The 21,901-nt window shown below is 36.4% G+C and overlaps 1 protein-coding gene across 2 annotated transcripts; it reads right to left on the minus strand.

Annotated features, from left to right (window-relative positions):
* Positions 1-33: 33 nt before the first annotated feature.
* On the minus strand, positions 34-21,837 carry fancd2 (FA complementation group D2). 2 transcript variants are annotated; one of them, XM_048198774.1, is made up of 44 exons: positions 21,511-21,837; positions 21,184-21,283; positions 20,928-21,062; positions 20,706-20,773; positions 20,506-20,615; positions 20,325-20,382; positions 19,087-19,139; positions 18,913-18,991; positions 18,634-18,758; positions 18,352-18,439; positions 17,729-17,833; positions 17,500-17,600; positions 16,969-17,080; positions 16,822-16,857; positions 16,571-16,717; positions 16,334-16,468; positions 16,094-16,225; positions 14,105-14,212; positions 13,890-13,999; positions 13,748-13,802; positions 12,370-12,489; positions 12,169-12,242; positions 11,891-12,037; positions 10,996-11,096; positions 10,665-10,780; positions 10,142-10,250; positions 8,547-8,648; positions 8,368-8,465; positions 7,996-8,163; positions 7,779-7,895; positions 7,091-7,219; positions 6,861-6,979; positions 6,661-6,771; positions 6,446-6,579; positions 6,266-6,365; positions 5,224-5,346; positions 4,945-5,038; positions 4,674-4,745; positions 4,507-4,545; positions 4,353-4,427; positions 4,157-4,231; positions 3,862-4,008; positions 3,302-3,385; positions 34-459 (listed from the first exon to the last, which is right to left on the minus strand). In XM_048198774.1, exons 2-44 carry the CDS (start codon positions 21,245-21,247, stop codon positions 403-405), a joined length of 4,332 nt encoding a protein of 1,443 aa, XP_048054731.1. In that variant the 5' UTR covers positions 21,248-21,283; positions 21,511-21,837; the 3' UTR covers positions 34-402. The 2 variants fall into 2 exon arrangements, with proteins under 2 accessions (XP_048054731.1, XP_048054732.1); XM_048198775.1 differs by lacking the exon at positions 21,511-21,837 and adding an exon at positions 21,382-21,400.
* Between the last annotated feature and the right edge of the window lie 64 nt (positions 21,838-21,901).

Below are 21,901 nucleotides of genomic sequence, written 5' to 3' on the forward strand. Positions count from 1 at the left end.
TTATGACTTTTTTTTCCTAGTTAAGGCTTATTATTAAGGGTGTTTATTGAAATTTTATTAATTGTAAACATTCCTCTCGTACAGTCAAATATATTTCTGTTGTATAAGAACATACATAAAACACAAAACACCGTTAAGGTCAAAATTAAGGTAACTGACAAATCTATCATTAACATTTGTATTGAAATATGAAAATCTTAAAACATGCAAACACAATTAGAGAGCTGCTTGATGTGGTTCAGTGTTAAGTGAACATTTACACAACAGCTTTAATCCAAGCACTTTTAAATTTATCTTTTCCATTTAATGTGAAGATAATAAATCCCCCAAATAATTTGAAGGAATAATAAAGCAACAATAGTGTACTGATCATGTGCTAATGTACAGCAATGCTCGCTTATTTCAGTCTGATTCATCCGATTCCTCCGCTCCATTGTTCCTCTCATCAGAGTCGCTCTCCTGTGTCAAAACAGATTGAATTAAGCATCAAGAAATGAAAGACGTCACAAAATGTCTCATAAAAGATCTCATGAGGAAATTAATCTCCCAAAACAAGCCACATAAAATTCATTACAGGCTATTAAAGGCAATTATAGACTTCCAGGCGACATGCTGTTTATTTGCTTTTGTGAAATACATGACAAAGCATGATAACAAAAATACTGCTGCTGGGCAGGTGATGACTATGTTAATGTGGTATGAAAAATAATACAAATATTAATCAAAATTAATTTAACTGATCTGTCATATCTGTATTTATTTGAACAAAATGTGCTCTGTGAGGCCACAGAAACATGCACAGGACTTCAGAAGACGCAATCATCTGGATCAACATGCACATTGCCCAATTTCTATATCCTAATTATTGTTAATGTAATTCATTTTCCAGGAGCTCATTGCTAATAGTGATTGTAAATTATAGGGATGCACCGATCCGATATTCAGATCGGTATCGGCGCCGATACTGCCATTTTTGCCGGATCGGGTATCGGCCGGACGGGACCGATCCAAAATCCGATATTGTGCGTGTACTATTCTGTTGTTGTTAAGCTCTACAAAAGGCACAAACACATTAAAAAGCACCATAAAGTTTCTGTGCACTATATTCCAAGTGTTCTGAAGCCATTCCATAGTTTAATTTGAGGTACAGATGAATATTTTAGTTGTTAAATTAAAGTTCACGTAAAGGCCTCCCTCCGCTGCGGCTGTCAGTCACTCTCCATTCAGCATTCAGACTGCGTGTCGCGTTCAGTTACGACAGTCAACACAATGAAACTCTCTCCAAGATGAATCAATGTTTCTATTATTATACTTAATCAAGATACCGGTAATACAATACGCATCAATATTTCTTCACTTTGTGCTTTGAACTTTTCACGGCGGAGCGCTGCCGCTGCCGCTGCGCGCTGATTCCATGGTGCTTCAAGCACATCATTCTGCACACGGGATACGCATAAAAGCGCGTTGTGCCGCTCATGGGAGCCGTTCATATTATAATATTTTTGCGCAATGAAAGATTGTTTAATAGCATTTTTTTTTGTTCTGTCCTATCTATCATATGTTGCTGCATCATTTTAATTTTTATATTTTAATTATAAGACATTTAATAGCTTTTGATTTCGTCCACATTTTCATATGTATTCACAAACGTATAAGATAAACAAATAGGCATAGGCTATGCAATTATTTATATTATGAAAAGAAAGTTATGAAAAGTTAAAGTCTGCGTCACTTTCCGGTTTTCATCTTACATCTCAACACTTTTTGAGGATCGTGATCATCTCTTCTTCTTTACTACTTTACAGAAGGAAATAAACATGAATGAAAATCAAAAAATATGTTGAAAGTTGCAGTAGCTTACCGAAATCTGTATCACGTCAGTTCAATCAGTGTTGTAAACAATGTCACGTAGGAAAAGCCATTCATTGACCATAAACTTAGTCAGCAACAACAAAAATAAAAACTATTTAAAGCAAAACGGATTAGAAACTTTATGTAAGCATAAGTATTATAATATAATATATAATAAAATGGACAAACTGGGTGTGTGTAATCAAAGGCATCGTTTTCATTTTATTCTGGAGACTGAACTCGCGCTCTGCTGCTACACTGGAGCACGCTCACCACCTACTGGACAGGGGTGGGAATTACAGTTAAGTTACATCAGCCTCAGTAATCTGTCAAAATGACGGACAGGCTGCAGATTTTTTCCGTCACTGCTAAAAAAAATTCCATCAATGACGGAAAATTCTCGGTTAACCCGACCTTTGAGATTATATATTATATACACGCCACACTACCGCCGGTGACACTCCACAACCGCGGTGGCGCGGTTGTCATGCCGACCGTCACAGCCCTAAGTGAGGCATACAGTTTATTAGGTAATTTAGCGCTTTTCTTATTACTTGAAGATCGGATCGGATCGGTATCGGCCGATACTGAATCCCAGGTATCGGGATCGGTATCGGAAGTGAAAAAGGCGGATCGGTGCATCCCTAGTAAATTAATTGCCTAAATTATTCATTATCTGCTAACTGCATTCTTTAAATTGTAATGTTGACATGCATTCTCTGTAAAGCTGCTTTGAAATGATATGCATCGTGAAAAGCGCTATACAAATAAATGTGAATTGAAATCAAAATATGTTATAACAAAAGTAAGGTACTCAGATGACATACTATTTCTGGAGTATTTTTGAAGTGTCCATCCTTACATGCTTTTTTTAGTTAATATTACCCAAAACCGTTGTGCAACAGAAAATGTATTATCAACACTGATAATATTAATAAATGTTTAACACCAAATCAGCATATTGGAATGACTCTGAAGGATCATGTGACACTGAAGACTGGAGTAATGGCTGCTGAAAATTCAGCTTTGCCATCAAAGGAGATTTTACATTTTTCAATTATAATATTTCACAATTACTGTTTTTACTGTATTTTTTTCTTTCAAAATCATAAAAAAAAAATCTAACTTTTGAATGGCAGTGTATGACCCTAAAAGTTAAGTAATAATGAATTTAAAGGTTGTCAATTTAGCTAGATGCCAACGCAGGCAAACAGAATATGAAAAGGGGGTTAGTGGTATCAAGATGCAATTTTTAATGCAGTACACTGGCATCAAGTCTTATTATTTTGTCGTCAGCAGTGAAGTACACATTTTAGTGTGCACTAGAATATTTAAATTGGGATGCAGCCTATACTGTCAGAATAAATGGGTTACTTTCCAGGAATGCAGGTGATTAGACTACATTTCTTTGCATTATGCAGGATAATGCAAAGTCAACCGGTCATTATACCTCCACTTCACTCTGCAACTGAGAGGACTCTTCCTCCTCCTCTTCATCAGCGGCCTGTGACCTTTGTGAGAGAATCTCTTCACCCTGCAAAATAAAATAAAAAAGGTTTGAATCTCTGTATTATCTATACATGCTACACTGTGCTATACATTCTAATACCGCATTGTACACATTATACAATTTTAGAACAAATTCTAAAAGACTGCTATCATTGCTTCAGAACACAGTTTCATAACCCCGGCTAAAAACTGGTGTTAACCCCACTTCTAAATTACAAATGTGAAACCCAGGGTTTAAACCGTGGTTAAGAACAATGATAACTCAAGGTTACACACAGTGTAAAAAGCCCTAAAGTAAAAACTACTGAACTAGAGTAGAAAAAAAATCCTTATAGTTGAAGTCGGCATGAAATGGATGTTGTGATAGTCTTTTCTTCCCTATTGTTAAGTATATCCAAGTGAAATGGCTACTCAAATAATAAAAAAAAAAAAATGTTGATTTTATGGTGACTTTAAGCCCTGATGTGGCTTTTCTCTCATCATCTGAGTTTAAAATCTCACCTTTAAGTCTCTGTTCTTCAGGTTCCCCAGCCAGAAGGCTTCTTGACAGTGGTTAAGGGTGAGCATGGCTTTCACGCGATACACAAACTGCTCCAGACATTTTTTCAAGGCTGGAACGTGATTGGTCAGACCTGTATCTTGCCTAATCTAAGAACAGTAAAGCAGTGATTATAATTACAGATGCCATACGCTTTAACGCCTTCAAAATTATATGTATTGTAAGATTTTCTTGTTTTAATCTTTAATCCCAGTCTAGCTCCACAGATCGCCATGCACAGCAGATGCTGTCGTTCACCTTTGAATGACCACACATGTGGTGGAGTTGTCTAGTACTGAGCTGGAAGGTCTTCAGTAGACTCTGGACATCTTCCTGAGAAGATCCATAAGTGAGATGATTAAAATTTTCACTTTATTATACTAATCATTTTGGTGTTTTAAAGCTCTAGATTCTGCATTTAAACATCCAGTTTAAATGAATTAGACAGAAATACCTTGTGTTTTTTAAAACTGTAGTCAAGCAGAGGCATTCCAAGCTTGAGGAACGACTCCAGAAAAAGACGACCATACTGAAAAACAAAGTGAAAACAATGTGGTGAATGACATTATCTTCATTAACATACCTTTGTGTGTGCAAATATTTCTCACCTTCAAACACACAGTGAGTACAGGTCTGCTGTCAAAGATCTGAGAAAAAAAAAAAAAAAAAACATCCAAGGTTACCATCACACAGCTGTGTAGTGGAGACTTTAACAGAGTCATAAATGTGAAGGGTGCACACTGAGAGCACAGGGAAGATGTGAAAGTCTCTGTACCTTGACCAGGTTTATGAGGATGTGGAAGTCACGCACAGCCAGATTCCATGTTAAGAGCTTCTCACTCTGCACCTGAATAGATTTAGGCTCTTTTTAGGCATTTCAGAATCAGTTCTTTCTTTTGGGAGACAATAACTCCATTTGTTGTACACTATGATCTTTGCAGACCTTTTACATTTGCAAACAGCTGTATTACACACTACATTAAAGTTAATATCTGAAAAAACACTTTAAAATCATATCTACCCACACACCACAAACAAACACAAACCTCTTGATTATCCATCTGTTTGCTGGGAGGAATCTTGCGCACAGCTCTTTCTAGCTCTGCCATCATGCTCTTGTAGTAAACCAGGAATGTCAGCCTGCAGCATCAAATATTGATAATTACATTTATTACACGGCTCTGGAATACCAGATTCTGATTGGTCAAACACTGAGTGGTCAAACATTTTTGTATCAGTACTTCATGTCCAAATATTTATTTATGTATTTATTAATTCGTCCCTTACAATTTACACAGATACTTTTGTTTTTGAAGCTGCTGTACCTGTTGAGTGTTGGCCAGCTGCGCGAGTTAGCATCTTTAGCAGCATTCAACAGCTCAGGAACCCCCTCACTTGCTATTTCCTCCACTGCCTTCAGAACATCATCAGTGTGCTCTAGATAAATACTAGAGAGGGAAACCAAAATTATAGAAACATGCTCAAAAATATTTTGGATCAGTCTCTCTCTCTCTCTCTCTCTCTCTCTCTCTCTATAGATTAGAATAGATTAGAAATTAAATTAGAATAAACTGAGCATAAGATTATAGTTTCTTATGCTCAGTTTATTTGATAGTAAACACAGTAAAAACAGTAATATTGTGAAATATTACAATTTAAAATACAATATTTTTCAGGATTCTTTGATGAATAGAAAGTTCAAAAGAATAGCATTTGTTTGAAATAGGATATTTATTTGATTCATTTGTAACATTATAAATGTCTTTACTTTTGATCAATTTAATGCATCCTTGCTGAATAAAAGTTTTAATCTCTTTCCCCCAACATGATATATTTATGTAATTTATAAATGTTATTAATATTTGACATTTCAATTAGTAAAAGAATATCTTATTATAATAATTACACTACATTTGTAAGATTACATGAATATTTTATGTAATTAATTTTGTCTTCTTGTATAATGCAGGAATTAGACTATTTCTAAAAGTGAGGATAGTGAGGATAAATGACTCATTAAGCATATAAATCATTTTACCGACACCTTCTCTCTCCCCTACCTATTACAGTCTAATTTCCATGTGTGTTAATACCCTAACAGCTTCAATGCAGAGTTATTTTAGTATTAAGTATATGCTATTGCTTTTTTGTTCTTTCTTATAGGACAGTGTAGAGTGACAGGAATGTAGAGGGGAGAAATGGGGAAAGAGATCAGGACATGACCCAGGGCCCCCTGGGTCCCCATGAGCTAACAGCTGAAAATGATTTTTAGTAGATTTAGTTTTAGTTAACAATAACAACACTGCCTCAAAGACATTTGGAACTGAATGGGAACTTAAGCATTATTGTGTGTAATTCACAACGTACCTGAGGAGAGTTTGAAGAGTATCATTATATTTGTTTCCTCGCTCTTTCTCTCCACTCGCTGTAACCCACTCCTGACAGAGGAAACGCCTTGTCAGGGATGCTGGGGAAATTGTAGCATTCAAAATGAATGTGTTATAGAGAGCAACCACAATTACACAGCATGAAATACTGGAAACATACTGATCTGTTCCCTGTAGTTCCTGTGGTTTGATCCTCCATACTGGGACAGCACAATGAGCAGCTGAGTCAAACATAGGGCTGTGTTCAGGCTGGGCACTGTGCTTCGGAAGTTCTGCAGGTACTCAAAAGCATGCCTGAGCATATAAAACAGCACAAACAGGTGGTTACATTGCAAATCCTCCATTAACAGGAAGTATGTGCACTGATGTTCCCACCTGCTCAGCTGATCCAAAGTCAAATCTGTCTCGTCCTCTTTTAGCCGGCCAGCCAGGACCCCCAGTGCACTCTTCAGCAGAGCACGATGCTCCAGACCAGAAAAGCCGGCCCTGAATATGAACAGCAGGTGATTGAAGATGGTCAGAATGTTTTGTAGTTGTCATGAAAGTCAGCTAACAGCTAACTAGTCTGGGCTCACCAGCTGAACGTGGTGTGCAGCACTTGCAGTAGCAGCTGATAGGCAGAACACATGAGCTGCTGTTCCTTCACGTCCACACCAGGAGCATCAACAACACCCTGATTCTCAGAGAGCAGAGTCTGTGTGGACAAGCACGTTCAAACAGAGCGACAAACCCAAATGTGCTCGCCACAACCAGTTCTTACACAAGGAAAATGTATATAAGGATGTGAATGGAAATGTGTGTGTACCTGAAAATGATTGTGGCAGTTCTCCAGGTGTGTGCAGAGTGTGGGCAGCAGCTTAATGGAGTAGGTGGCGATTTCTTTGGCATTTTTCTGTTGCAAGTGAGCAAAGCCCACTGCTCTGTCCGTCTTACTCTAAAGAGACACCAAAGAAAACATTTGGGATGCACAATATTTCATTACCATAATGATTATCAGCCAATATTGGAGATGTTTTTTTTAATTTATCAGTATCGGTCAATACTGATTTTTTTTTTTTTTATATATATATTTTTTTTAATTGCTCATTTCCCTACTTTACATTTAGATTACTTTTGCCGCATTAAAGTTAATCTTTAAAAGCAAAACACTAATAATTTCATTTAATAATAAAAACAAATCAGTTTAAATGTCACCTTTAACAAATCTCAAAATAATCATTTTTATACTGTTCATTATATTGATGCCACAATTCACTTCATTTCAGCATCATTATAATTTACAGTATGAAAAATAAATATTTTGAGATTTGTTAAAGATTACATTTAACAGTGTTATTTAAAATATTTGATTTTATTTTTTAGTGTTTTATTTTTAGAATAATTAAGACAATATCTAATAAGTTGATTAGAATGTTGTTTCAAAGTTGTGCATGAACACGTTCTACTACATGAATCAAGTTAAAGTGTTGTCAAGTTAATGTCTGTGTTCATACTTTGAGAAATGGAGCCTTTTTGGCTGGAGCTGAAGTCAAACTGAAGTCCAGTTTACGCCACATATCCTCCAGCAGGAAAAGCAACTCAGCAGGGCCCAACTGCACTTCCTCCCTTAACTACACATAAAGCAATGATATGATTATTTAGTCTACAATTTAAGTATGTACTTATACTGAGAATCACCCAGCAAACAGACCTTGCTATTTACTGTTTTACCTTACTATGTAGCTCAGTGTCCAGTAGTGTCCGGGACAGAAGGCCACACTGTAGCACGCTCAGAGCTTCAACATCCAACTCTCTGAAGAATGGCCAGTACGAAGACAGACTGACCCCTGATTTGGCATCTTTTTCTTTCTCTTTCTCGCTCTCCTTCTCTGGATGGTCCTGCCATAACAAAAAATTGACAGCTTTAATATTTTAAAATTCAGTTGACACCAAAATAAAATCTCAATATACTGGATTAAATTCAACAAAAGAGTAACATATTTTCCATTTCCATCTCAAACATTATGGTTTTACTGTCTAATTTACCAGATGTTCATGCCAATGTCTGTAAACCAAGAGACAGGAAGTATATCTTGTCTTTACCTGTTGGGACTCCTCTGCCTCTGCAGCCGCCTCCAGCTGTGACTTGTCGCCTGAGGAGTTTTTACTCGCTGAGGCCTTCCTCTTCTTCCCAGATGACTCTAAACACACACAAACAGTGAAGGACTAACCCCAATCCACAAAACATACAAATAGTTTGCCGATTTCTCCAGCAGCCTTACCTTTCTTTCCTTTCTTTGGTGGAGCGATTGAAGAAGAGGGTATCATCCCCTCAGCACTCTCCCCATCAAAGTTAGCCTGAGGAGGAGTGTAGCCTGGTGTAGCTAACACAGTATACAATAAAACAATGTAAAACTTCAAAGAGAAAATATAGTAAAATAGATATAATAATTATATATATATATATACAGTGCCCTCCACAATTATTGGCACCCTTAGTAATTATGAGCAAAAGCAGCTGTGAAAATAAATCTGCATTGTTTATCCTTTTGATCTTTCATTCTAAAAATTCACAAAATTATAACCTTTCATTTAAGGAAAATAATTGAAAGTGGGGGGGAACTGTTGGTATTTGATAGAATCCATGATGCCATGTATCTGAACAAGATGTCCAGGACCTCTAGCAGAAAAATAGGCCCACAACATTAAAGATCCAGCAGTATATTTAACCGTAGACATGGGGTACTTTTTATCCATGTGTGCACCAAACCCATCTGGTGGGTTTGCTGCCAAAAAGCTCTTTTTTTAGTTTCATCTGACCATAGAAGCCGATCTCGTTTGAAGTTCCAGTCTTGTCTGACAACTGAATATACTGGAGATTGTTTCTGGATGAGAGCAGAGGATTTTTCTTGAAACCCTTCTGAACATCTTGTGGAGATGTAGGTGCTGTTTGATAATTTTTTTAGGCTTTCTGAGACTCAAGACTCAACTAATCTCTGCAATTCTCCAGCTGTGATCCTTGAAGAGTCTTTGGCCACTCAAACTTTCCTCCTCACTTCACATTAGGACGATTTAGACACACGTCCTCTTCCAGGCAGATTTGTAACATCTTTAGTTGATTGGAACTTCTTAATTATTGCCCTGATAGTGGAAATGGGGATTTTCAATGCTTTAGCTATTTTCTTACAGCCACTTTCTATTTTGTGAAGCTCAACAATCTTTTGCTGCACATCAGAACTATATTATTTGTTTTTTCTCATTGTGATGAATGATTAAGGGAATTTGGCCTTTGTGTTTACACATATTTGTACTCCTGTGGAACAGGAAGTCATGGCTGCACAATTTCATGCTCCTAGTCACCCTGGTGTGCTAAAAAATGTAAATATGAATGGGAATATACTTCAGAGATATTTTACTCATAAGAATTTCTAGGGGTGCCAATAATTGTGGCCAACATGTATTGGAGAAAAACATTTATTTCATAATGTGAGTTTCCCCCCACTTTCAACTGTTTTCCTTCAATGAAAGGTTAGAATTTTGTGAATTTTTTGAATGAAAGATCAAAAGGATCTATTTTCAGATTTATTTTCACAGCCGCCTTTATAATAATTACCTCATAATTACTAAGGGTGCTAATAATTGTGGAAGGCACTATATATATATATATATATATATATATATATTAATGTGACATACTGAGAATTCCACAAGTTACAGCAAGTCAAAATCCACAAGTGAAATATGAAGATTTGACAATATATCTGATATATATCGATATATTTGACTATATATCGATATATAATATATAAGGTACAGACAGACATCTATATCTAAGACAATGACTTAAAGTAAAAAAAATTATCTGTCTCTCTGGTACCTGCCAAGCACATCTGCAGTAAGCTCTGAAGGAAAGTGATATTCTGAATACGAGTTACAACCTTCATTTTCATCTCAGGGTCGTTCTGCCTGCAAAATGCATTCACCACCTACATTCATAAACAGACATACATAATATACATATTAAAATTAATTCTGTAATATATAACATCAAAAACCATGTTTCAAACTGTAGTTTCTAGAAAATTCAAATTGAATGGTTGCCATAAAATCAAAAAAAGTAGTCCATATGCACTATAGTCTTCTGATGGTTTGTGAGGGGGAAAAAAACAAAATTTAAGATAATATTCAGTCACAAGACATCATTTAATATTTGATGTTACTTACACTAATTTGAGAACTACAGTAAAGGAAAATATTTTTAGTGAATGAATAAATGAAGACAGACTACTCATTTTTGTGTGAATTATTCATCCACAACTGAAGTAAAATAAGTGCTGATTGTAAAGTCACTCTGAAGTCAATGAATTCAGTACTATGCTGTACTGAAGAGGTGTACTAACCTCCCTGAACCAGTTGATGGTGTGAAAGAGCAGAGAACAGAGAAACTCTCTCTCAGCCTTAGACAGACTCTCCACCTTCTCCACCACCTCCATATCAGTGAGGATCAGAGGACAGCCTATAACAGCACAAAACTCCCTTAGAATATCTCCTGAATCAAACTTAATATCTCTGACACCTCTTGAGATGTTAACATATAAATAATCATCATCATCATTATAATGAAAAGCAGAAGTGTCTAATAAATTCCTTCTGTGCAGTGATCATGACAAACCAAAATCTAGAACAGAATGATGAAGATGTTATCACTGATTTGATGGGGGTGTGTCTGACCTAGTAGAGCATCAATCTCCTCCAGATCCCCCTGGTGCTGCACCTCTTCACACAACCTCAGCAGGCGGAAAAATGGGGACAGACACAGAGGAGACACGCACCTAGGAGAATGAGAGAGAGAGTCATTTAAATTGAAAAATTGTGTCAGAGCCAAAGCCTTGCGGGCAGCGCTTCGACACAGCAACAGAGATTTGAGATTTCTGATGCCATTCCCCCTCTCCTCTCTTACCACTTCTTGTTATTGCTTCAACTGTCCTATTAATAATATATGCAAAAATTACAATATGCAATAAATGGCAGGGATTATTAATGATTCAACTACCAACAATAATGTTTTTACAGTGTCACTGATAAATAACAAAAATAATGATAATACAGTAATAATAATTTTACCCTTTTTGTTTCAATTTCATTTATTTTCAACAATTTTGCATACATCTCATATGATCAAACTGCATGTGTATGTAGTAATCTAGATATCAGCACTGGCTACTAAAAACTCATACTGATCAATCAGCATTATCTATATCAGGGAATCCCAAACTTTTTTTCAGCTGAAAAACTAAAATTTTTAGGTAGAAGGTTAAGTACTAATTCAATAATTTAACAACACATTTGAATGTTCACAGTTTTCTGATGTTGGTTAAAGGTCACGTGACATGCAAGTTAACATAAAATATGTATTTTCAGTGTTTCATTTTTATTGTTTTTATTTTAATTTTAAATACATTTTGAAATAAGTTTTATGTATTTTCTTTTCACTTTTTTATGATTTAATTATTATCCTTTTAATATTTTTTATGATTTAATTATTAGCTTTTGTTAATGCAGTCTGTAAAAGGGTAAAATTATTAAACTATTCCACTGAGTTCAGCATACAGTATTCAGTAGTGACCTCTCTCTCTTGACTCCAGCTGGTTGGGTTGTGTCTGTTTTGTGCTGCTGGTCTTGAGTCATAAGAGGCAGTAGATTGATGGCGATTCCCCCCTGACTCTCATCTTCGTCCAAATTATACATTACAGAGGCAGGAAACACAAACGGTCTGAGAGACACGCACACATACAAAGGTTCATGAGAAAGTTAAGACATGAAAAATAAATAAAACAGCTGATTGCTTTCATTTGATAATACAACAGAAAAGTTGTCTTTATGAGCCCTGAATGTGTCACTCACCCTGATAAATCTGGTCCGAGGTCTACAACAAAGTCTTCCTGAAAATCCTCTAACACACTCTTACCGATCCATGCCTGAGGGTGACAGCCAACACAGAGAGCTTAATGTAATCATGTAATATGAAGACCTTTTTGTCATGTAGAGATGCATATGAATTGTACTACTTTTTGTCTATAACTTAAGTCAATAACCGACACACACCAGCACTAGAGGGTCCAGTTTGCAGGTCTGCAGCAGGTTGGCCAGCTCATCATAACAGAGAGCAGCAGCTTCAGGGGAAGTCTCACTGCACGAGCGCACCAGCTCCAACAGAGCCATCACCTACACACACCACAACACTTTATGTGGTACATGCGTACATCAGTAACAAGTGGCAATGAAAGCAAGACATTTATAATGTTACAAAGGATTTTTTTGAACTTTCTCTTCATCAAATAATCCTGAAATCATGGCTCCCCCCAAAAAAATATTAAGCAGCACAACTGTTTTCAACACTGATAATAATAATAAAAAATGTTTTGAGCACCAAATAAGTACATTGGATCATGAGACACTGCTGAAAATTACAATTATATAAAAATGACAAAATATATAAAAATAGTAGGGCTGCACGATTAATCGCATGCTATTCTCACGCGCATTTCGTCAGTAAAGCCGGTTCCCTGATTACCGCTAAATCGGCATCACCTGTTTTTAAACGGAGCGCCTTTTAATAGACGGAGCCGTAGTTCACGGACAAGCCACGCAATATCGCGTTCATTATCGCAGGCGATTCATCTGCGATATGAACGCGATATTGCGTGGCTTTTCAGTGACCTACGGCTCTGTCTATTAAATGCCGCTTCATTTGAAAGCAGGTGATGGCGATTTAGCGGTAATCAGGGAACCGGCTTTACTGACGAAATGCGCGTGAGAATAGCATGCGATTAATCGTGCAGCCCTAAAAAATAGAAAACAGTTATTTTAAATTGAAATAATATTTTAAGTAAATTATATAAATGCAGCCTTGGTGAGTCTTATTTCAAAAACAGAGACTTATTTAAACAAAAAAAAAACACACAAAAAAAAAACTTAGCTCCGTCCCCAAAATTCACAAACATGCAATGCAAAAGTAGATGTCTTTTTAATCATAACTGAAGCGAAGCAAAATAATGCTTCGCTTCAAACAATGACACTCAAAACCGTCCTGTTACTACTAACATTACAACAACAGCATATTTTGGTTCTTGTGAAACATAGCAAAACCAGTGTTACTCGCATATGAAACAGAAACAACGCAACCTTGGCATCTGTTTTCAGGCCTTCCCACTCTGGTCTCTCCAGCGCTGGAAAACTTTTCTAATATTAACGTTAACCCTTCTTTTCTCAGTGATATTCCTCTGACCTTTTCTCTTTTGTAATGTCTCTCAGCCATCTCTCTTTCTACAATCATTCTTCAAATCTCCCTCTTGCTCACTCTCTCTCTTCCGCTATCATGAGTGTATACACCCCCTACTGCTGATTGGCTATGTTGTGGTGCTCGGTCCGTTTCTCAGAAATCGCTTACTGCACCTTTAAACCATCAGATCATCTCACTCACCTGTCTGTGTGTCTCAGTGGGTAGTGTGCCACCTTGAGAGCCATCAGGTTTATTTCTACATAAACAACACATGATCAAGAAAAGTGAAGACCAAAGATTACTGAATGTGTATAAGTGAAACATAAAAATTTAAAGAGCATACCTGCAGGCTCCCATACTGCCCACCATCATGACTGCCCCAATAATACCAATGCGCTTGTACTTGGGCACCGTGCTAGACAGCTGCTTACGGATTACGATATGCATGTCATCCTGGTGGTGGCCATATTGAGTCAGAATTTTCATTTTTGTATCAACTATCTCTTAAAAAGAGAAAACATGACATACCATAGCTTTAAGATGCAGATTGTTTCTCACCTGAATGTGTCCCCCGTGCTGCTCCTGTCCGAATGCCAGGCGGCTGAGCAGGTGGAAGAGTTGTCTGATCTGCTGTGAGGTCAGGTTGTCCATGTAGTCCAGAATACCCTGCCAGAATACCCACAATTCACACCAGCAAAAAGGTTAAATATCATTATGAACTTGAAAAAACCCAAATTGATCGCCCAAAATAATTTGTAAAAATGTACAAATTTTATAATATATATATATTATATATATATAAGCCGCTAAACGCCACCTCCGTCAAAAATGAGATAATGATATTGAGCGAATGCTCTCCGCATATAGCATACGTTCATCAAATACTTTCGCTTCCAATCTGCTAAATCCCAGCGTCAGCCCATTCAGAAATACCGGTTTGTTGGCAGAAACTGCTAAACGCCACTTCCCTTTGTCAGCAAAAGCTTCTAAGTCCACAGAAAGTAGGACACAAATTGAATCATAAGTCAAATTTGTTAAACACCAAAGAATTGACTAAAGTGACTTTTTTGAAAATAAGGCATTTCAATAACTGACTAATACACTTTTCATTGCCATTAAAGTAAAAATTACTGAACCTAAACATAGGAGCCTGGTAAAAAAAAAAAACAGAAAGTATTCAGACCCCCTTAAATTTTTCACTCTTTGTTATATTGCAGCCATTTGCTAAAATCATTTAAATTAATTATTTTTCCTCATTAATGTACACACAGCACCCCATATTGACAGAAAAACACAGAATTGTTGACATTTTTGCAGATTTATTAAAAAAGAAAAACTGAAATATCACATGGTCCTAAGTATTCAGACCCTTTGCTCAGTATTTAGTAGAAGCACCCTTTTGATCTAATACAGCCATGAGTCTTTTTGGGAAAGATGCACACCTGTGTCCAGTTTTTCACACCTGGATTTGGGGATCCTCTGCCATTCCTCCTTGCAGATCCTCTCCAGTTCTGTCAGGTTGGATGGTAAACGTTGGTGGACAGCCATTTTTAGGTCTCTCCAGAGATGCTCAATTGGGTTTAAGTCAGAGCTCTGGCTGGGCCATTCAAGAACAGTCACGGAGTTGTTGTGAAGCCACTCCTTCGTTATTTTAGCTGTGTGCTTAGGGTCATTGTCTTGTTGGAAGGTAAATCTTTGGCCCAGTCTGAGGTCCTGAGCACTCTGGAGAAGGCTTTCGTCCAGGATATCCCTGTACTTGGCCGCATTCATCTTTCCCTCGATTGCAACAAGTTGTCCTGAGCTCTTCAGGCAGTTCCTTTGACCTCATGATTCTCATTTGCTCTGACATGCACTGTGAGCTGTAAGGTCTTATATAGACAGGTGTGTGGCTTTCCTAATCAAGTCCAATCAGTATAATCAAACACAGCTGGACTCAAATGAAGGTGTAGAACCATCTCAAGGATGATCAGAAGAAATGGACAGCACCTAAGTTAAATATATGAATGTCACAGCAAAGGTCTGAATACTTAGGACCATGTGATATTTCAGTTTTTCTTTTTTAATAAATCTGCAAAAATGTCAACAATTCTGTGTTTTTCTGTCAATATGGTGTGCTGTGTGTACATTAATGAGGAAAAAAAAATGAACAAATGATTTTAGCAAATGGCTGCAATATAACAAAGAGTGAAAAATTTAAGGGGGTCTGAATACTTTCCGTACCCACTGTATATATATATATATATATATATATATATATATATATATATATATATATATATATATATAACAATTTCGCTTCCAAAATAGACATCAAGTTTTAGTCTTCACAAGACCAGTACCTGGAGAAGAAATATTTAGACTAAATATAAAGGCTAATAAACTGGTAAAGATGACTTTAAAATTTCACTATTAATAATTTTCACAACTTTTCCATACCTGAAAAACACAATTTTACAAATACTTCCATTGGTGGCATAACTGTGGCAATCCTGTAATAAACTGACAGAAGAAAGGGACTAAGGTCACAAACCGGGCAGGCATTCATACCTTCACAAAAACTGTGAACTGGCTCATCTCTGCAGGTCTCTGAGATACCAGCTCACAAAGCAGCTCAAGAGCTACATCCACCTCACCACTCACACCACTGCATGCGTGTGTGACCAAAGAGCCCACCACCTCCTACACAACAAACACACATGTACTGGACATCAGTGCACATCTCTGAATGAATGTTGGTGTCCATAAATCTGCAGTGTGTCAGTTGTAATGTGACAAGGATTTTCTTACCTGCCGACAGTAGGAGTCAAAGGCAGTGAAGGATTGTTTGTACATGTGACCTCCGAAAGGCACCACACAGCAGTCTGAAGAACGCAAGAGTCCTTGAGCTAGAGCCAGAATGGATGGGAAATAACCCCGCATCACCTGTATGAAACAGTTACACCACACTTGAAATGAGGAGCCAAAGCATCAGGTATCATATTTAGGGCTTTTTCTTCATTCATAATCACGTGGATGAAAGCAGACCTGAGCATGGCTCTTAAAGGTCTTCTGCAAGAGGCTTTCCTGAATCAAACCCTTGCGAACTTTGACCTTGAGCACCCTCTCCGCCCCACGTCGGCTGTGGTTTGCATTAGTGGAGTGAAGGATGAACAGCACCAACAGATCAACCACCTGAGAGACACAAAAAGTAGGGTTTATTCATGAATTTGGATGTTCAGGTGTGAAATACGTCTATGGGAATCACATAAAAACATTTTAATAGAAATCAGTCACACCTTATGGTCCTCTGACTCATCAACATTCTCTATGGCCTGAAAATCAAAAATATTATCAGTATTTAAATCACTTCAGTTGAATGGAAATATAGCACCTAGTGTCTGCAAACAGAATGGCAATGAAAATCAAATGAACTCTCAGCTGACCTTTAGCCAAGCCTCTGAGATGGTTTTCTGAAAGCGGATAGCTGACTTTATGACCTCCAGAATCAAAGCCACACTGTCCTGACCACTGCTGCATGATGGGACACTGGATTTCCTAAAAAGAGACAATCAAAAACAAGTCAGAACACTGCTAACAGAACTGAAGATATTATATATAAATTGAAGATATAAACTTCTTATTTGTTTTCCATGGAAGAAAGCAAGTATTTTGGGTTTGAGAAGGAAGGATGAGAGTAAAAAAATGGCGACAGAATTTCCATTCAAAAGAAAGCGAACTGCTGAGACCGTCACATCTTTTAAGAAGCAATTTAGTGGATTAACCTCTGCAACAAGCCCGCATCTCAACCAATGCATTTACGCATTCAAAAAAACTTTTCTTCTCTGCATTTTTCCTCTTCTCTAGCTTGCTTCCTAATCTTATAAATAGTGTTGGCTCCTTGACAAATTGTGTTTGTTCCTCTTTGGATAAAAGTGTCTGCTAAATGCATAAATGTAAGCGGGAAAATGTCTCACCCTGACAAGGTTTTGCTTTTCAAACGACTCTGGGAGGCCTGCAGGACTGCTGGCAAAACACACTGCTCCAACTCCAGCTTTTTGCGCAGGTCACACACCACCTGAGGAGCATGAAAGGGACATGAGCAAAACAACAGCAATAGACAAATGATTTAATTGTTTACCAGAGAAAAGAAATGTTCATGATCAGAAAAAAACTGTCATAAACAAGTCAGTTTGGTGGCCTAACCTCATTAGCATCAGATGCAGAGATGGAGTGTAAGACGAACTTCACTACGACAGGAAGATCCTCTAACTGCACAGCAGAGAGAGTTCCCATTACTGCCTCACGCACCTGACAGAGAGAAAGAGGATTCTGACTGGTATACACAACTGTTTAAAAGCCTAAATAAATGAATATTTTTTCTTCAGCAAGGATGCATTAAATTGAAAAAAGTGATGTTTACATTGATACAAAAAATCTTCTTTTGAATGTTTTATTCATTAGAGAATTCTGAAAAAAAAAAACTATCATGGTTTATAGTACAAAAATATTTAGCAGTAAAACTGTTTTCAACATTGATAATTCAAATCATCATAATATATTAGAATGATTTCTGAAGGATCATGTGATGATAAAGTCTGGAGTAATGATGCTCAAAATTCAGTTTTTAAAATATATTAAAATTGAAAACAGTTTTTTAAAATTATAATAATATTTCCTTTCTTTTTTTCCCCTTTTTTTTATCATGGTGCGCATAAGTTACTTCTATTGTGGTTAAGAAGTGTGCTAGTGTTACCTTTCTTTAACAAAATAAAGCATTTAATTTAATTTAATGCATTTTAGGGAACATATTTGCATGTTTAGAGTACCTCTGACAATAACGCAGAGCTCAGATTCAAGCTGGATAAAGCATCCAATATAGGCACAGCGAGCTGAGTGTTCTGCTGAAGTAATTCGCTGCACAATGGAGAAGACACAAACACAGACTCACATAAACACAATATACACAATGATAATAAGCATCTATATACAGTCACACACATCATTACCATCACAGCCATAATTACTAAACCAAATGACACAACTAAGCATGAATCAACTTTAATAGACACTTCTACCCCATCTCATGCATTGGGACACTACTGACGTACTTCAACTCTTTGGCCATGTCTCCATGTTGGGAATCCTCCAGGATTTCTGGGAGGCTGGTAATAATGTCCCGCTGGATCTCCACTGGAGCCACAGAAACCATCTGCATCAGCTTACTGCTCAAATCCTACACATACACAGCGGTTATGGTAGTCAGACATCTGTCACAGCAATGCCACAATTTGGCTATGACAAACATTTATGTCTGCTACAAAGGAACAGTTGGCAATTATGACGTTCACAGGAACATATTCATCACTGGGCGAAGGAGAACTGCGTACCTTGCCGTCTACAATTCGGTCCAGCCACTTTAACTGGTTTATAACAAGACGGGGAACGTTGAGGCCATCCTCACGAACACTGTAACAGAGCACATTACAGTCAATGATAAGTGAATGATACAGGACTTTGTAATTGAAGTGATGTGTACAAAAAGTCAACAAATGGAAATTTACCCCTCAAACATGAACTCCGGAAGCTTTTCAAACAACGTGTTTATGACCAGGGTCTAAATATAGGAAAATGAAAAACATATATTACTCATATACCCCCTTAAAATAGTTTGAATTAAATAAATGTAATAATTAACTTCAGCTGCAATTAATTCACTAAATACAATATTCATAAATATTCAACAGATCACATATATATATATATATATATATATATATATATATATATATATATATATATATATATATATATATATATATATATATATATATATACAGTACAGTCCAAAAGTTTGGAACCACTAAGATTTTTAATGTTTTTAAAAGAAGTTTCATCTGCTCACCAAGGCTACATTTATTTAATTAAAAATACAGTAAAAACAGTAATATTGTGAAATATTATTACAATTTAAAATAACTGTTTTCTATTTGAATATATTTCACAAAGTAATTTATTCCTGTGATGGCAAAGCTGAATTTTCAGCATCATTACTCCAGTCTTCAGTGTCACATGATCCTTCAGAAATCATTCTAATATGCTGATCTGCTGCTCAAGAAACATTTAATGTGTACAATTGTACAAAATATTTGTGTATAATATTTTTTTTCAGGATTATTTGATGAATAGAAAGTTCAAAAGAACAGTGTTTATCTGAAATCTAATCTTTTGTAACATTATAAATGTCTTTACTGCCACTTTTGATTGATTTAATGCATCCGTGCTGAATAAAAGTATTCATTTCTTTAATTTCTTTTCAAAAAAATAAAAATAAAAATTCTTACTGACCCCAAACTTTTGAACGGTAGTGTATAATGCTACAGAAGCTTTGTATTTCAGATAAATGCTGGTCTTTTGAACTTTCTATTCATCAAGGAATCCTGAAAAAAAAAGTACACAACTGTTTTCAACATTGAAAATAATCATAAATGTTTATTGAGCAGCAAATCAGCATATTAGAATGATTTCTGAAGGATCATGTGACACTGAAGACTGGAGTAACGATGCTGAAACTTCAGCTTTGCATCACAGGAATAAATTACTTTGTCAAATATATTTAAATAGTACACAGTTATTTGAAATTGTAATAATATTTCACAATATTACTGTATTTTTAATTAAATAAATGTAGCCTTGGTGAGCATTAAAAATCTTAGTGGTTACAAACTTTTGGACTGTACTGTATATATAAACTAGTTTTCTCTTGCTTTGTATTTTAAGAGGTAAATTGAGATGTGTTTACCTGTAGCATCTCTATTCCAAGCAACAAGCGTACCAGGCTTTCCTGATAGGATCCAGAACTGATATTAGAGGAAAAATAAACAAATAAGAGTATATAAGAGTAAAAAAACAACTGCATAAACCATTTTAATGAAATCTTGTAATGTTTTCAGATGGAAAAACAGGAAGAAGTAATGCATTACGTGGTATCCTGCTGTGAAGTGGATGATGGCACACAAGGCAGTAGACAGTTTCTGAATCTCTCTGGGTTTTCGATGTAAGTTTCCAGTGCAGATATAAACTCCTGAATTATCTACAAAACAACCATTCAACAATGTATGTTAAATATGCACGGTGTAAACTACTTCTGTAAAAACTGATATAATGATGATCGGTTTCTCACATTGGGGAATCGGGGATTCTTTCGTAGACGCTGCTGGAGTCTCTTTTGAAATATAACTTGGTCTACAGCTGTTATAATAAATAAAAATAAAAATATAATAAAAATATTAAAGAATTGTGTGTCAGATGTCAATGAAATCTGTTGTTATTATGAACATATATGTTTTGCTTGTATGTTCACCTTTATTGTATACAATGCATACTTGATCATCTGTCATCTTACCAATTTCATTAGCCGTACTGCCAGGTGTTAAAGTGACACCTGATTCCTTCAGAAACTGGACAAAAACTGAGTCCGGGTAGGAGTCCTGTACTGGAGACTTTGTGGGTCGCCCACTGCTCTTGGTCTTTTTTGACTCTGTACAAATCAAGAAGACACATCAATACAGTCAAGCAATACATCTTTTTAATTACGCCAAACGTACAAGGATTTTAGCTATTCCCGATTTATTTTAGATGTGACGACATCAGGATCTTACTTGGAACGTCAAGTGTGGAATCTTCGTCCACTGTGATGGAGGAGCGCTTCTTCTTACGCATCATCTCAGATCAGTGAAATTATAAAACAACAGATGATACCTGTTAGGGTTACAACAAATAAGCTATTTCACATGTAACGTTACTAAGTCTGTACACAACTGACAGTTCAATAATGACAGCCTTAATTCAAACAATACCAGAACCCATTTCGGAAGATGGTAAACAATCATTACAAGACAGACTGAAATGGCAAGAGCTAAATTATACAGTCGACGAACTCGACGAAATGACCGTTTTTGAGTCAAAGCGTCGTCAGAAGTGTTTACCTTAAAGTTTCTCCCCTCGATTCTGGTCTTAAACGTTTGTCGTTTAGATGTTATGTTAATAAATGCTGATTAAATTTAGACTGTAGCATAAAAGTATGTTTTCATAACCAGGCTAATGTCACAAAGCTTCCCGCGCCCGTGGTTCGTAAAATTTAGGGGTCGTGGTAAAATTCTCGATTCTGGATTGATGAAAGAATTGTTTTGGGACGTTACTGTATGTTTTGCGTGTTAACTATATCTATCTTTACAAGAATAAAAGTACAAAATACATCAAACAATATGTCATCAGGCCCACAGATAATAAGATAAACATTTTCGACCGTGAAGTGTTAAACGGAGCACTTTGGTGACACTCCCTAATATTCTATGGGCGTGTATTAAAAGTGTGCGT

This window comes from Megalobrama amblycephala, linkage group LG8 (genome assembly GCF_018812025.1).
Source record: "Megalobrama amblycephala isolate DHTTF-2021 linkage group LG8, ASM1881202v1, whole genome shotgun sequence".
In the NCBI taxonomy this organism is placed as follows: domain Eukaryota; kingdom Metazoa; phylum Chordata; class Actinopteri; order Cypriniformes; family Xenocyprididae; genus Megalobrama; species Megalobrama amblycephala.